General features: G+C 38.1%; 1 protein-coding gene across 1 annotated transcript in view; it reads right to left on the bottom strand.

The window, feature by feature from the left end:
- The window catches only part of xkr7a (XK related 7a), a 33,441-nt gene extending 19,480 nt beyond the window's left edge, over positions 1-13,961 (bottom strand). The window contains exon 1 of the mRNA XM_056449439.1: positions 13,424-13,961. Coding sequence (XP_056305414.1) covers positions 13,424-13,941 — 518 coding nt within the window. The 5' untranslated portion in view covers positions 13,942-13,961. The remainder of the gene's footprint in view (positions 1-13,423) is intronic.
- Between the last annotated feature and the right edge of the window lie 970 nt (positions 13,962-14,931).

The raw sequence follows: 14,931 nt of genomic DNA on the forward strand, positions 1-14,931 counted from the left end.
GAATTCTGTGACTGTTTTGTCTTTCCAGCACTTTTCAATATATCTACCTTCAACTGTTCAACAGAAGAAACTCAAACCGACTTGGAACAAGTGGAGGATGAGTAAATGATGACAGAATTTCATTTTAATTTGCATCATTCTCAATTTAGGATGGACTAATCAGTATCGTTACATTTTTACCAACAATTAATGCATAATGTAAAGTGGTCATGAGTTGAGAAATCATATTTCCCTAGCCTCTTTGACATATAAGACCCAGCATGCATACAACATCATAAGACATTAATATGAGGTTAGATTTAGCTCATGACGTCAGGTGACCAAAATCCAATGTTGAGCCAACATCTTAAACCAGTGTCATATTGACGCCAAATACTGACATTTATTCGTCAGTTATGGCAACCAAATCTCTAAAAGACATGTTGGTAACATCCACACAACAGCTGTAACATCATTAGACGTTGATATTTGGTTGATTTCAGTTGGACATTGGTCACTGACATCGGCCTGACATCAACCCGACTTTCATTTTCACGCAAAATGTGACATCCCTACGATGTTGGGGTACAACGTCATCTGATGTCATGCTGACATGCTGTGCCTGCTGGGGAGGTAATACTTTTTAAAAAGCATGTTTCTAAATCATGGGGCTTCATTTTTTATCCAAAAACCTATTTTATTAAAAAAAAGAATTATTTTGACTCAGTTTGATGTAAAAGTGCAATGAAAGACCACTTCTACAAAAAAGAAATTTGCAAAAATATGAGTATCGAGTGGAAAAAGTCCTATAAATATTCCTCCTTTCATTGCAAGATGTTTTTGCAAAATTGTGGGAAAACAAGTTTGCAGCAAATATTAACAGATTTAAATTTCTGTTTTATGGACATTTCTTTAACCCCATCCGTGTATTGCACATGCAACGCTTTATAAATCAAACATATGCCTATACCTTTACAAGCACAAGTCCAAATCAGAGTAAAACACACACTGCCTCCAGCTTCCTGCAGTCATCAAAGACACAGTAACCACAGCTTAAGTTTTATTAGGTTCCTTTTTTCGTCACAGTTAATCCCAGTGCAGGCTCTCTCAGGAATATGTCTCAAGCAGACATTAAGCTGTTTGGCCAACAGCACTAGACATCCACTATCTCTCCTCTAGAGTGTGTCCTCAGTAGAGTTTCCCTTGATATCCAGAGGGGAGGATCAATCATGCACTGCCTGCAAATGATCACATTGTCACAGATGAGTCTGCTTTAGAATTGGTGTTTTTTTCGCTAGTCCCTCTCACTCATTCTTTATGTCTGTTTTAGTCTTAGCCAAGCTGAAAAAAGTCATATATATTTATAAGATATTTTGAAGGGGAAAAAAGAGTGCATTAGCGCCTGAGCTCTGGTTCAGGAAGTATTTTATCCCATTTATCTTTTGCCATGAACTAAACCAACCAGCTATGGTGTAAATCATAAGATTACAAACTTTGATTCAATGTAAATAACAACCCAGGCTCATTCTGAAAACGTACCTCCACGGATGTTTGTGGAGACCGCGAAATACGTCCTGGCTTTTTTTCGAGATCTCAAATTTCCCTCACGAGTGCCATTCGCGCCTGCTGTTCTCGCGTAAATCCACCAGAGGCCGCTGTCGACTCACTTTTTGACAGACTTTCTGACTGACTGAGCGAACGATCAAGCTGACCCACCTTCCCCCTTCCCTAAACCCAACCAATTTTATCGAAAATCTGACAAAAAGGCAAAAAATCAGCACGAATAATCAGTTATCATTACTGTAAGCAGGGGTTAGATTACGCTGCTGTTCAGGTATTAAAAAGACTATAAAGAGGCCAGTAATCATGTATCATGCTTTACGCTACTCTTTAAGTCAATGCATTCATTAAAATAATTTAAACAAAATTAAATGATTTCCCCTTAATGGGTGTTGTTACAACCAGTTTTTTTTTATTATTTATATATTGTTGCGTATCCTATGTGTTTTCTTGTCCCTCCTTCCTGTTGTTTTGTCATCCCATAGGTCCCCTAATACAGGAGTTCCCCAAACTTTTCATCCCACGACTCTGTAATAACAATGCCAGTGACTCGCGACCTCCATGTTTCTGGGAGGTGGTTATAAACATACAAACGTTGCGCACACAACAATAGGTCTATATAAACACGAGGATATTGACAACACAAAAAAGTGCAACAGTATAACAGCCATATAATTTTAAAGTCATTTTAAGAGTTGACACTTAGATATTGCTTGATAATAATAGCAGGTTTGGCATGCTGTCCCGGGAGAGAACCCTAAACTCGGAGATACTTAAGCTTAGGGCTCCTGCCTGGTCAATGAGCATGTAAGGGGGTTACAAGATCAGGTAGTTCTCGAGAGCTCCCCCTGGTAAAGGAAGAAAGGGGGAGATGGGGTGGATGGGGGGTTTCTTTGGAAAATGAAGATAAGGGAGTAGTTTTAGCCAAGCTTCTTATAGTGAGTTTGGATTGATCTGATTGGCTAACTAATGATTATAGATGAGAGACCAGCTGTGATCAATCATATCACGTGCTCCTCTCGAAATTATTTTGTGAATTAATTAGTTTAATTTAATATTAACCTCCTCTAAGGAGACCGGTGTGCACAACGTTTTCAGCACAAGTCTATTCTTGGTTTGATTTTGGAGACTCAGAGATCATCCCCAATGTTCAGTTGTAGCCTGTACTTATTTTTAATTGTTCTTATTTGATTGTCATAAAGCTGTCAGAAAGTTTAGCCTGGTGCTATAAAATCAATCTGCTGCAGCTGACACTATTGCTTTGTAGTTAATCTACCGTAAACACATCGATCATATGAAAAAAAATAAAAGGCTGATAGCTTTTTTTTTGTTTTTGTTTTTTTTGTAACTATTAAATACTATTTTTATCTTCTGTGGGTTATGGATAAAATATGGTATTTAAAATAGTAAAATTTATTTGACTTTTGAAAATCTCCAAGGGACCCCCTGTCATTGTCCCACGGCCCACCAGTGGGTCCCAACCCCCACTTCGGGAACCTCTGCTCTAAAACGACTGTGATCGGCTGCTGGTTAAGGCTTGGGCTATAAAACATAACTGCTGGGAGCACTCTTTGAGCTCATTTTTGGTGTGACTGCGGCAGGGTTGAGAGCTTTTGGTCCCCTTTGACCAATGACCCAAACTTTGTCTTATTGTAGAGATTGTCCTCGTGTGTGTTGAGAAATGAAACTCTTTTAAGAATTTGAGCATGTAGGGTTGGCCTGCCTATTTATTTCAATAATTATTTGACTTTATGTTTATAGAGTGAGGTAAGCTCCTGTATTTTTCTTTAAAGATTTTTAGATAATTTCGTTTGTTTTCTTTGCATGTTCTTTTGTTTATTTTGGCCAGTGACCATCTTAAAGAGATGCTCCTTCATATTTTCCAACATACAATAAATTCATTTAATTAATCTCAAGCGAGTGTCTGTGTTTGGTTGTCAGACGAGGGGGGTCTATTTGGAAAATCTACCACCATGTAATTATGTAATTTATTGGGCATGAGGGTGTTGCAGTGGGTAGCACGATCGCCTCACATTAAGAATGTCGCTGGTTTGAGCCTCGGCTGGGTCAGTTGGAATTTTCATGTTCTCCCCGTGTTCGTGTGGATTTCCTCCGGGTCCTCCACTTTCCCCCACAAGTCCAATGACGTTGTTTGGGTGAATTGGGTAAGCTAAATTGTCCGTAGTGTATGTGTGTGAATGAGTGTGTATGGGTGTTTCCCAGTGATGAGTTGCGACTGGAAAGGCATCCGCTGCGTAAAACATATGCTGGATAAGTTGGTGGTTCATTCTGCTGTGATGACCCCAGATAATAAAGGGACTAAGCCGAAAAGAAAATGAATGAATGAATGAATCCTTTTAATTAATCTCAAGTGAGTTTCCGTGTTTGGTTGTCAACCGAGGGGGATCTATTTGGAAAATGCAACACCACAACCCAATTTTGTTATTATGCCCCTTAGGTAATTTATTTTTCCCAAGACTCAGAGCATAATAGGTGTTCTAAGTTACATTTTCAGACATGGACAGTTTATATTGCTATAGATCAGGGGTGCTTAAACGTTTTCCTATAAACTTGATTGCAAACTTGTAGCAAACTTGATTGTGGGCTGTGGGCCAAATATACTGTATATACCAAACCGTATATATTAAATTTGCCATGGTAATTTCCTAATTTAATGGGTTATATTTAAAAATAACTAGAAAATGTTGCATTAAATCATATTAACTAATGCAGTATCTCATGTAACATGTAATAATTAACTTATTACAGTAAAAACATCATCAATCTCATTTATAACACAATGGAGTTTAATAGTTGAGCTACTCCTTCCTTTACCTTGATTTGCTCACAGATATCTTATGCATTGTCCTCTATCTGACAGTATTTACATTTTAAAAGTCTGATTCATCAACATTTAATTGAATCATTTAATTTCAGTTTGCTTTTTTGTTGCTCAGCAATAAAACAAAAGGTTACATTAAACTAAAAATGACCATCTCTGTCAAAGGCATTCGCCCCAACCACCTCCCTATCATTCTCCCTCTCTTTTCAAATGGGATGACAGGCCAAATCACAGGTTACCATGGTCCAACTTTGCCCCGCAGACCCTACTTTGGGCATCACCGTTATAGATTCATTTTCCCAATATTTAGGAATGAAAATATTGAATGTTTTATAATGAATATTGTCTGAGGTTATAATTGGGCAATTATTCATGTTTTATGCATTACATTTATACAACACATTTATTTAAATAATTAAATAAAACGAAATGAAAACAGCTCTGCAAGAAATTAAGAGCCCATTTCAAATGTACCTTCTCTGAATATTCCATTTATAGGTGTTTTGAGGATAAATGTATAAATAATTGTTTTCAGTTTGGGCATTTATTTTCAGAAATAAACTGAACACACATAATGACAATCCCAGAGAACTAATAACTTTGAAATGCTTTCCTAATTTCTTTTCTAAAGCTGTATGCAAATGAACTGTATCATCGTATACTGCCACAGCCAAGTTACCCTGCAGCACAAGGCGATGAAGCTAAGCAGGGCTGACCCTGCACAGTACCTGGATGGGAGACCACATTGGAAAACTAAGTTGCTGTTGGAAGTGTAATAATGAGGCCAGTAGGGGGCGCTCAACCTGTGGTCTGTGTGAATCCTAATGCCCCAGTATAGTGAAGGGGACACTATACTGTCAGTGGGCGCCGTCTTTCAGGTGAGATGTGAAACCAAGGTCCTGAGTTTCTGTGGTTATTAAAAATCCCATGGCACTTCTCATAAAGAGTAGTGGTGTAACCCTGGTGTCCTGGCCAAATTCCTTCCATCGGCCCTTACCCATCATGGGCTCACAATCATTCCCATCCACTGAATTGGCTCTATCACGGTCTCACTGGACTCCACTTATAGCTGGAGTGTGGTGAGCACACTGGCACCATTGTCCTGTGGCTGCCGTCGCATCATCCAAGTGGATGCTGCACACTGGTGGTGGTGTGGAGAGACCACCCTCATGAATGTAAAGCGCTTTGGGTGTATGGCCATACACAGTAAATGCGCTATATAAATACACATTACATTACATCATATCTACAACTATTTCTGCAGTGCGTGATGTCATCATTCTGAACGCAGAGCCTATGTAAAGGTGTCTTGTCTTTTTTTCCTGACAGATCCTGATTGATTCTGCAGGGAAAATGCAAACGACAAAGCGTCTTTGAACATGTGCAGTGAACCAGGTCAGGGAACTCAGAGGGGACTCTAGATCAGGACACACTCCATGCACTGCAAAACGCTTTGGTAAAAAGAAAATGTCAGAAACGGAAAGAAAATGAATATTTCAGCACACATCACTTAGCTGCATCATTATTTTATATCTGATGTAATTACAAACCATGAGGGAAAATTGCTTTATAATGGCTAATTTTCATATCAAACAAGCCAGTTTTTACATATTCACTCTCTCTGTTATTCTCTCAAGCGTACATCTTTCACCTTTTATTTTCACATCTGCTCTTCAACTATCACTTCAGACCTGTTCTTCCTTGCAACAGTGCATCTTTCTCTCTCTTTTTAACTGTGTGCTGCAGGTAAGGACATGTAAACACTACAGCTCTAATCCCCGTAATGCAGAGATGTGACAAGCTCAGTGCTGGTGGCAGCTTTAATGGCATTACTGCTAATTCCAATCAAACAAAGACAGAGAGCCTGGAAAGCTCTGCTAGGAAGCTTTTAAGCAAAGAGAGTCAGAGAGTAACTGGTTAGAGGTGAAGAACTAAAAAAGTCCATGTGGGCTTTTTTATTTGCAGGTCAAACAGAGGTAAAATGAAAATGGCAAAATGTGCTTCCTAAAAAGGTGCTGTTCTCAGCAATACTGAAAGAAGGAGACAAAGAGAGAGCGGATTTTTCATTACACGTCGACCTGTGATGGTTTTCATTAGTGGCTGAAAATATTTTGAGGAATTGTATATTCAGAGGCTTCGCGAAAAATTCTCAAGGCTAATTTGTGGATAAAATGGGATAATGGTTTGGTTTATTCAAATGAGATGACAATTATTTCCCAGCTCTGCCTTATTTGCTGGCTGGTTGGTTTATTTTGAATTGCAGATATCCCTATTGTCTTTCTGGAAACTGTTAATGTGTAAAATACCACGCATTTTGATTTCACAGCAGTATATATTCAGCTTTCAGGGATCTGCAAGGCAAAATGTTCTGGTTTGCATTTATTTCAAGCCACAAATATTTATATCACCTAACGAAAAAAGAAAAATAAAGATATGTGAACAAAATGTTTTGGATCCAAAGCAGTTTTTATCAATCAAAAATTAGCAACATTCAAGATTTTTCTCACATTGATAATAGACAAAATTCGTATTTAGCATGATGTCCATGGAGAGGGCTCTGAGTTTGGAGGGACACCCTGGTTCGTGTTATTCCCCTCGTCAGGAAAGAAAAAAGACTGAGAGGGGTCTGAGCGCAGTGTTGAGCCCGTCCTCAGATTGCTTCCCCCTAGGTTAAGGTGCGGTGACGGGCTGGTTTAGTGGGATGCTGACGATCAAAAAACACGAGTTATGTCATACATGACCATTTACAGGTGTTTGGTATTGCACTGATTGGATAATGATATTAATTTGTTGATGGTCCTCATGTGCTTCTCTCGAAATTAGTTTGCAAACTTCACTTTAAAATGGGCAGTTTACCCAAAATGAACCATTTTGTCATCATTTGCTCACCCTTCACTTGTTCCATAACTGTTTGAGTTTGTTTCTTCTGTTGAACACCAAAGAATATATTTTGTAGAAAGCTGAAAACCTGTGACTTCTATAGTATTTGTTTTTCCTTCTAGTCAATGGTCAAACCAAGTCAATGGCTATAGGTTTTCAGCATTCCTCAGAATATCCTCTTTGGTGTTTAACAGAATAAAGAAACACATAAAAGTTTGAAACCACTCGAGGATGAGTAAATAGTGATAAGATGTTCTCTTTTTGGGTGAACTATTGCTTTAATGGAGTTATTAGAAGATCAAATTCAATATGCAAATGATTTGTTATGCATACTACAGTATGTGCAAGCAAGGTGATTAATCCCAAGAATTTTCTTTATGATGGTTTTCAGTGGGAAATTGATTAAAGTGCATTGTTATTTTGGGCAAATCTGTTCAAAACATCCCTTAATTAATCATGGGTTGCCACAGCGGAATGAACCATCAACTTATCTAGCTGATGTTTTACGCAGCGGATGCCCTTCCAGCTGCATCCCAGTACTGGAAAACACCCACACACTCTCATTTACACACATACTATATGGACAATTTAGCTTACCCAATTCACCTATACCAAAGTGACTAAGCCGAAAAGAAAATGAATGAATGAATGAATTCACCTATAGCGCATGTCTTTGGACTTGTAGGGAAAACCGGAGCACCCAGAGGAAACCCACACGAACACGGGGAGAACATGCAAACTCCACACAGAAATGCCAACTGACCCAGCCGAGGCTCTAACCAGCAACCTTCTTGCTGTGAGGCGACAGTGCTAACCACTGAGCCACCATGCCACCTGTCAGCACATTCATTAAAATAATTAAATGAACTAAATGAAATGATTTTCCCTTAATTGATGATTTAAGTAAAATTTTGTGAACATTTTATATTGCTATAGATGAATTAGCCCAATATTTGGGATTTACAACATTCAATATGTTATAATGAACTATTGTATATTTTATACTAACTATTGTAAGTGGCTATAAATGGGCAAAAATTCATGTTTTATGCATTATGTTTATTTAGTTAACACATTTATTTAAATAATTAAATGAAACTAACTGAAAACAGCTCTGCAAGAAATTAAGAGTCCATTTCAAATTCAATAAAGGTCATGACTGTGGAGGAAACCGGAGCACCCGGAGGAAACCCATGTGAACATGGGCAGAACATGCAAACACCACACAGAAATGCCAACTGACCTAGCCAAGGCTTGAACCAGCGATCTTGCTGTGAGTTGATAGTGTTACCCACTGCGTCACCGTGCCGTCCTCTAATTAATACAGATTACTGGAAATATGATAACAGAATAAAGGGACAATGGAAAAAGAGTCTATGTATTGCTTATCCTTTTGCCGTTATGGCATTGTTTAGGTAAAATCTGCTGCATGTAAACAGTGCATACTACACATGTCCTTGAGCTGTGTATTTGTTTTCAAATCTGCAAAATGATTCTTATATGTAATTCTTTCTAGTGTGATTCAGAACATACAGTGCAACCAGCCTTATTCACAAACAAATGACTCCTTCTTTAGTGAATATTGAATATCACAAATATATTGAGAAAAAGATGCTTAACTATTAAAATAAAATAAAATAAAATAAAATAAAATAAAATAAAATAAAATAAAATAAAATAAAATAAAATAAAACAAAATAAAATAAAATAAAACAAAATAAAATAAAAAATAAATAAAATAGATAAAATAAATAAAATAAATAAAATAAATAAAATAAATTAAATAAATAAAATAAAATAATAAATAAATAAAATAAATAAATAACTAATAATAAGATAAAATAAAATAAAATAAATTGAATAAATTAAAATAAGATAAAATAAAAAATAAAATTAATAAAATTAATAAAATAAATAATAAAATAAGATAAAATAAAAAATAAAATAAAATCAACTTTTACAGCAACTTTTAGGTCAAATCTTTTAGTGAATCAAAGACACAGTGCAGCCAGTTTAGTCCAGTTCAACAAATGACTCTTATGAGCCAATACTGTGCTATAATTATTCCTTAAGTTTCCTTTGGTTTAGTCCCTTATTTATCAGAGGTCACCATAGCAGAATGAACCACCAACTATTCCAGCAAATATTTTACCCAGTGGATGCCTTTCCAGCCGCAACCTAGTACTGGGAAACACCCATACACTCTCACTTTCACACACATACACTATGGCCAGTTTAGATCATCCAACTGACCGATAGTGCATGTCTTTGGACTGTAAAGGAAACCGAATATATTGTTTGTTTAAATTTAGCCCATATTAATTGTTTGCAACCCCTTACCCTAAAAAAATTTGTAAATCAAATGAATAATTTTTTCAGTGTACAAGGAAATCTTACAATAAAAAGGTCAGACAAAAAAAAACACAAGTGACACATGGAAAATGGCATGAGAAGGACAGCACATGTGTTGTGACAGCAGCATAAACGTAGCCCGATTGAAATGACCGGCAGCTCTGTGATATCAGTGGCAGCAAACATCGTTAACCTTGCGCTGCCCTGCGGGTCAGCAGTGTCCAGTCACTCAGAAACTCAGCCCTGTCACTGCTGATCAGCACCGGCTGTGAAAGACAGGCAAGGCACCGCCTCTGTGTTTACAAGCACAATTACAGAGCGCTTGCTTGCTGCACATGCCTCTAATATGTGTGGGTGAGCTTCTATTGATTTATATGTGAGTGGATTAAACTTTCAGCCGTGATTGTGGGCAGCAAATTTTCTTCTCTGCATTATTATGGAAATTGCCTTTGTGTGTTGCAGCGCACTGTCTGTAAGCAATAAAGACACTTAGCACTTGACAGACACGTCTACTGAAGTAAACAGATAGAGGAAAGACTATGAGGAAGCAGAATCTAATGTCACTCTGTTACTTGAGCTTGGTTTAGATATTGGGGCGGCACGGTGGTGCAGTGTGTAGCACTGTCGCCTCACAGCAAGAAAGTCGCTGGTTCGAGCCCCGGCTGGGTCAGTTGGCATTTCTGAGTAGAGTTTGCATGTTCTCCCCATGCTTGCTTAGGTTTTCTCCGGGTGCTGCGGTTTCCCCCACAGTCCAAAGACATTCGCTATAGTGAATTGGTTATAAGCTAAATTGTCTGTAGTGTATGTGTGTATGTCCTGGTCCTCTAGGTTGGGGGTTAAAGGGTTGAGCATTGGGTTAACGACCCACCTCGTAAAAATTAAACATCAACAAGGGGCGGCTAAATATCAACTTTGATATAAAATGGCCCAGGGAGTAAGTAAGTAACCCAGATCTGGGTTGAAATAAGGACAATCCCTGGCGCTGGGTTCAATTTCTAAATTAAACTTGTAACACAACTTTAGACCAATGGTTATGTTTGACATATTTGACTAGAATTTGTGTTGAAATAGCCCAGCATTTGTACAGAATGTGTCAACTTAAGGTTAAATCACCTGCATATATACAGGCCCCTTAAAGGGGTAGTTCACCCAAAAATCTTAATTCACTCGCTATTTACTCTCCTTCAAATGGTGCTTTCTTCTATTGAACAAAAAAGAAGATGTTTTAAAGGGGTGGTCCAAGGTGTATTTTTAAGCTTGGTTGTGTTTATAAGACGCAAATAGAGAGGCTGCATAGAGAGAGACACTGCAGCAACAGTGAAGATTGTGGGTGTTTACAGGGGTTTGATGGATAAATATAAATTTGTAGCTAAATTGTTAGCAGTGCCAAACAGCATTTCCCACTGTTTACATCCTTGTTTATGTCCTCACTGCAATGTACAGTTAACGCTAGAAACTCACAATCCACAGCTTCGTCGGATAGAGGAGTTTTTAGCCGAATCCACCACTGAACTGAGAGTGATTCTGGAAGCTGTCCTTTGTCAAATGCTAGCTATATCTTTATTATAATTCTCTGTAACATATTTAAAATTAAATTGTAAGCACTTCTCTCTTGGTGTCGTGTCCTTTGGAAGCCCAAATACAGAAACAGAATAAGCTCTGTAAAAATAGCAGCGTTTGGACGGCATTTTAGCTTTCTCTGCTATAATATTACAGTACCTCTGGCCAAACCCCTTTGCTGCGTGGGATGTGAAGGTGAAGTGCGTAACCTGAAGTGCTTGTGATCTCACAAGCCCGGATGTTTTTTTTTGTAGTCCCCAAAATTCATTCGCTGTAGGCTTTTCTAAGCTAGCTCTGTAAAGGCCAATGTCTCCCTTTAAAATGAACTTTGAGCGTATTACATTCAGAGATGTTGTTTATGTTCACACATCTACATTACACATCAACTAAAGTTTAAAATATGACATTGTAGTGGACCACCCCTTTAAATAAAGCTGAAAACATGTAGCCACTGACTTCTATAGTAGGAAAAACAAATACTATGGATGTCAATGATTAAAGCATTTCAAATTTCGTGAAGTTACACAGAAGAAAAAATTTCAAGCAGTACTTCATCCAATTAAAAATGTATCTTTCATTTCAGTTTAATACTGTTTTCAACTAATTTTTTTAACTAATATATTTTAAGTTCAAAACAGTTAAATATGGATATTTTTTATTAAGAGCTCAACAGAAACTCAACATGCTTTATATTCCATGGACTTAAAAAAAATGATGTTTAAGGCAAATGATTTATTTTTCATTGGCTCAAGTGATTAAATTTAGATGTGAAACCATTACCCTATTTTTTTAATCGGATGAATGGACATTTGAGTTGTCATTTTGATTAAAGCTATATCTTCTTGTTTAGAACAAAAATAGAATTAAAATTAATTTACTTTTTTCAACAGGACGAATATGATTTGTACCAGGTTATATAAAATTGTTCTTGTGGAGATAGAAAATATTAAGACAAATTATTTATTTTTCATTGAGTTAACTGATAAAATTTACATGTGAACCACTACATCTTTTTATTGGATGAATGAAAGCTTTTCTCCAGTGTATCTTCTTTAGTGTTTAACAGAGGAAAGAAACTCAAACTATTTTGGAAGTGAAGTGAGAGTAAATGATGACAGAATTTTCATTTTTTGTGTGAACTATCCCTTTAAAACACAAATAAAACTGCTTGAAATTCAACTAATTGCACTGCCGAATAACATGAAAAGACATAAATGATGTTTTCTGCACGGCTCCAAAGACAAAGAGATTTGAGTGTGCATAAGGCGATTTCTGCTGGACAGATTGAATGAGTGGAGGAGTCTCTCCGGGAGATTATTGACCCAGAAGCTCATGAGAGATGGAGGAGGAGCCTAGAAGCAAACGGCTTGGAGATAATGATGAACTGGCACGGGACAACAGGAAATACAAGGAGGATCCCTTCCCTCTCTATGACTCCACAGGAAATGCAAACTAACAGCAGAAAGGCTGAGCGCTGGGATATCTTGCAGCAGTTATGCTAGATTTTTAGCCAGCATTAAAGTAATTACAGCAGTTGATTTTTGGATTTTTATAATATGTTTGAACCGCTAAAATCTTTAATACATTTACTTTTTAAAAGACACAATCGGAGTATATTTTACAGGACAATTTGCATTGAATGACTGACATTGGAGGTTTCGGATTAGTTTAATTACTCCCATTACAGGTACCATTATTTAAATTAGTGGACACTACAACAGATTTTTAATTATATAGTTGGATTTTTAAATTACTCAATATGTTATAAAAACAATATTATCTCAATTGTCCTTTTCTCATCTTATTCATTTGTGGCCAATGAAATACTTTTAGTTGATTCTTGCACCTTGAATCATGAATATAGATTTTTTAGAGACCTAATGGGGCACTAGAAAATTTCAGTATCACCAGTCAGTGTCTGGATGAAACAAGCTTCCTATCTTCCTTCAGCAAATCCCATACCTTTGAAATAAGTTCTCAATGATGAAAGCCTAAGGAATCCAGAGTCTATTTTAATAATCACTAACTGTATAAGAAGTTGTGTCTTAATACAAGCCGTGCTATCTTAATATCTCTACAATTCAATCATATGGCCCTGAATACGTGGGTGTGGATTTGTTAGAGAGAGAAGAAGCAGCGCACACTGGATGACAGAACATAATGATGCCGAATGAACTGCTGATGTGACACATTACAGAAATGTGATATAGATTTGTCTCTCGTTACACTGAGCTCCACGCACTCACGTACCTCCAGACCTGTGCCAGCTGAAAGACGTGCACGGCGCTCTGGAAGAGCCACACGCAGACTCTGCAGCAGCTCTGCGCGCTGCTCCGGTTCCCGGTGACCGCAGCGGAGCGGCCAGCGCCCCGCTGATCGCTGTCCTTGGTGCTGAAGTGGCTCTCCGCATTGGACGCCGCCACCATGGCAGCCGCAGCCGAGCCGCTCCCGTTGGCGTCCGAATAATCGTAGGCGAACCATCGGAAGCTGAGCACCTGCACCACCACAGAGGGAATGATGATAAAAACCAGTGTCAGCGCGAACCACCAGTAGTCCCGCCTGAGATAATAGTCGGCAGCCAGCCACAGGTCTGAAGCGCCGTCCGAGAAAAACACCAAGAGGGCGCAGAGGGTCCAGCAGCAGTCCAGGAGCGAGTACTCCTTCCCAACGGGACGCCACTCGGGCGAGCGCTTCTCCAGCCCGGGCAGGCACGTCGGCGGAATGTCATTCTGCAAAGAAACGGCTGTACCGTCTGATTTCGCGGCCATGTTTGTTGTAGAAAAGAGAGTAGATGGAAAAGAGAGACGGGAGGAGGGGGTCGTGTGTGTGCGTGCGTGCGTGTGTGCCTGTGTGGGAGGGAGAAAAGAGGGCTGGGACGAAAACGCTTCTCGTTATTCCTACTTGAACATCCACCTCCTGTTTTTCCACCTGAAAGCAATTTATCACGGTGCATGTGAAGGCGCCTGTATGTGTGGTTATTATTCATAAGCTCATAATATGAGATATAATATAACACAGCGATAGGTGGAGGACATCCACACAAAAGGCTGAATGCACATTTATATCGTTGTCTCATGCTGGATTATTAGATTATGAAAATATTGTAAATTACGTTCAAGCCTAAAATCTGTTATATTTGATCATATTTATATGGCATAGAATATGATACTGTATATATAGCCTAAAAATTCGAACGGGCAGGCTATATATATATAGGTATATGGTATATAAAATGGAGTCATAGTAAACGTAAATATAATGCGATACATGCTCTTTTGTAAGCTGCTTTGGACAAATACATGTTAATGTACATTAGACAGAAGGCTAAAGCAGTGCTTCTCACTGTTCAGAGTCTCACTGGCTTGTAAACAGCGGCGCCTCATGGGTATAGTAGCTAAATGAAGTCATAATCTGCCCTTGATGTGCAAATGCACTCATTTAAAAGAGCTCTCACCACAGCAGTGCACACAAGTCACTGCACATTTACATACTGGGATGAGATTAAAAAGCAAATTAAGACTGAAAAGTCTAAGTCATGTATTTGATCTTGGAAGATATTGATAACACGAAGCAAAGGTTGTATAGGAGAATACAATTATGATATTAACCTGATGTCATTGTAAATCATACCAGCTGTGGTTGTGTTTATATTCATGATCTTCTCTGATTTTCTCACATCTATTGCTCTGTTATTCATATACACTCTCTGAAAATGCTGTGGTACAAATAATGTTTCTTAACGAACAGTTGTGTACCTT

This window comes from Danio aesculapii, chromosome 23, assembly GCF_903798145.1.
Source record: "Danio aesculapii chromosome 23, fDanAes4.1, whole genome shotgun sequence".
Lineage (NCBI taxonomy): Eukaryota > Metazoa > Chordata > Actinopteri > Cypriniformes > Danionidae > Danio > Danio aesculapii.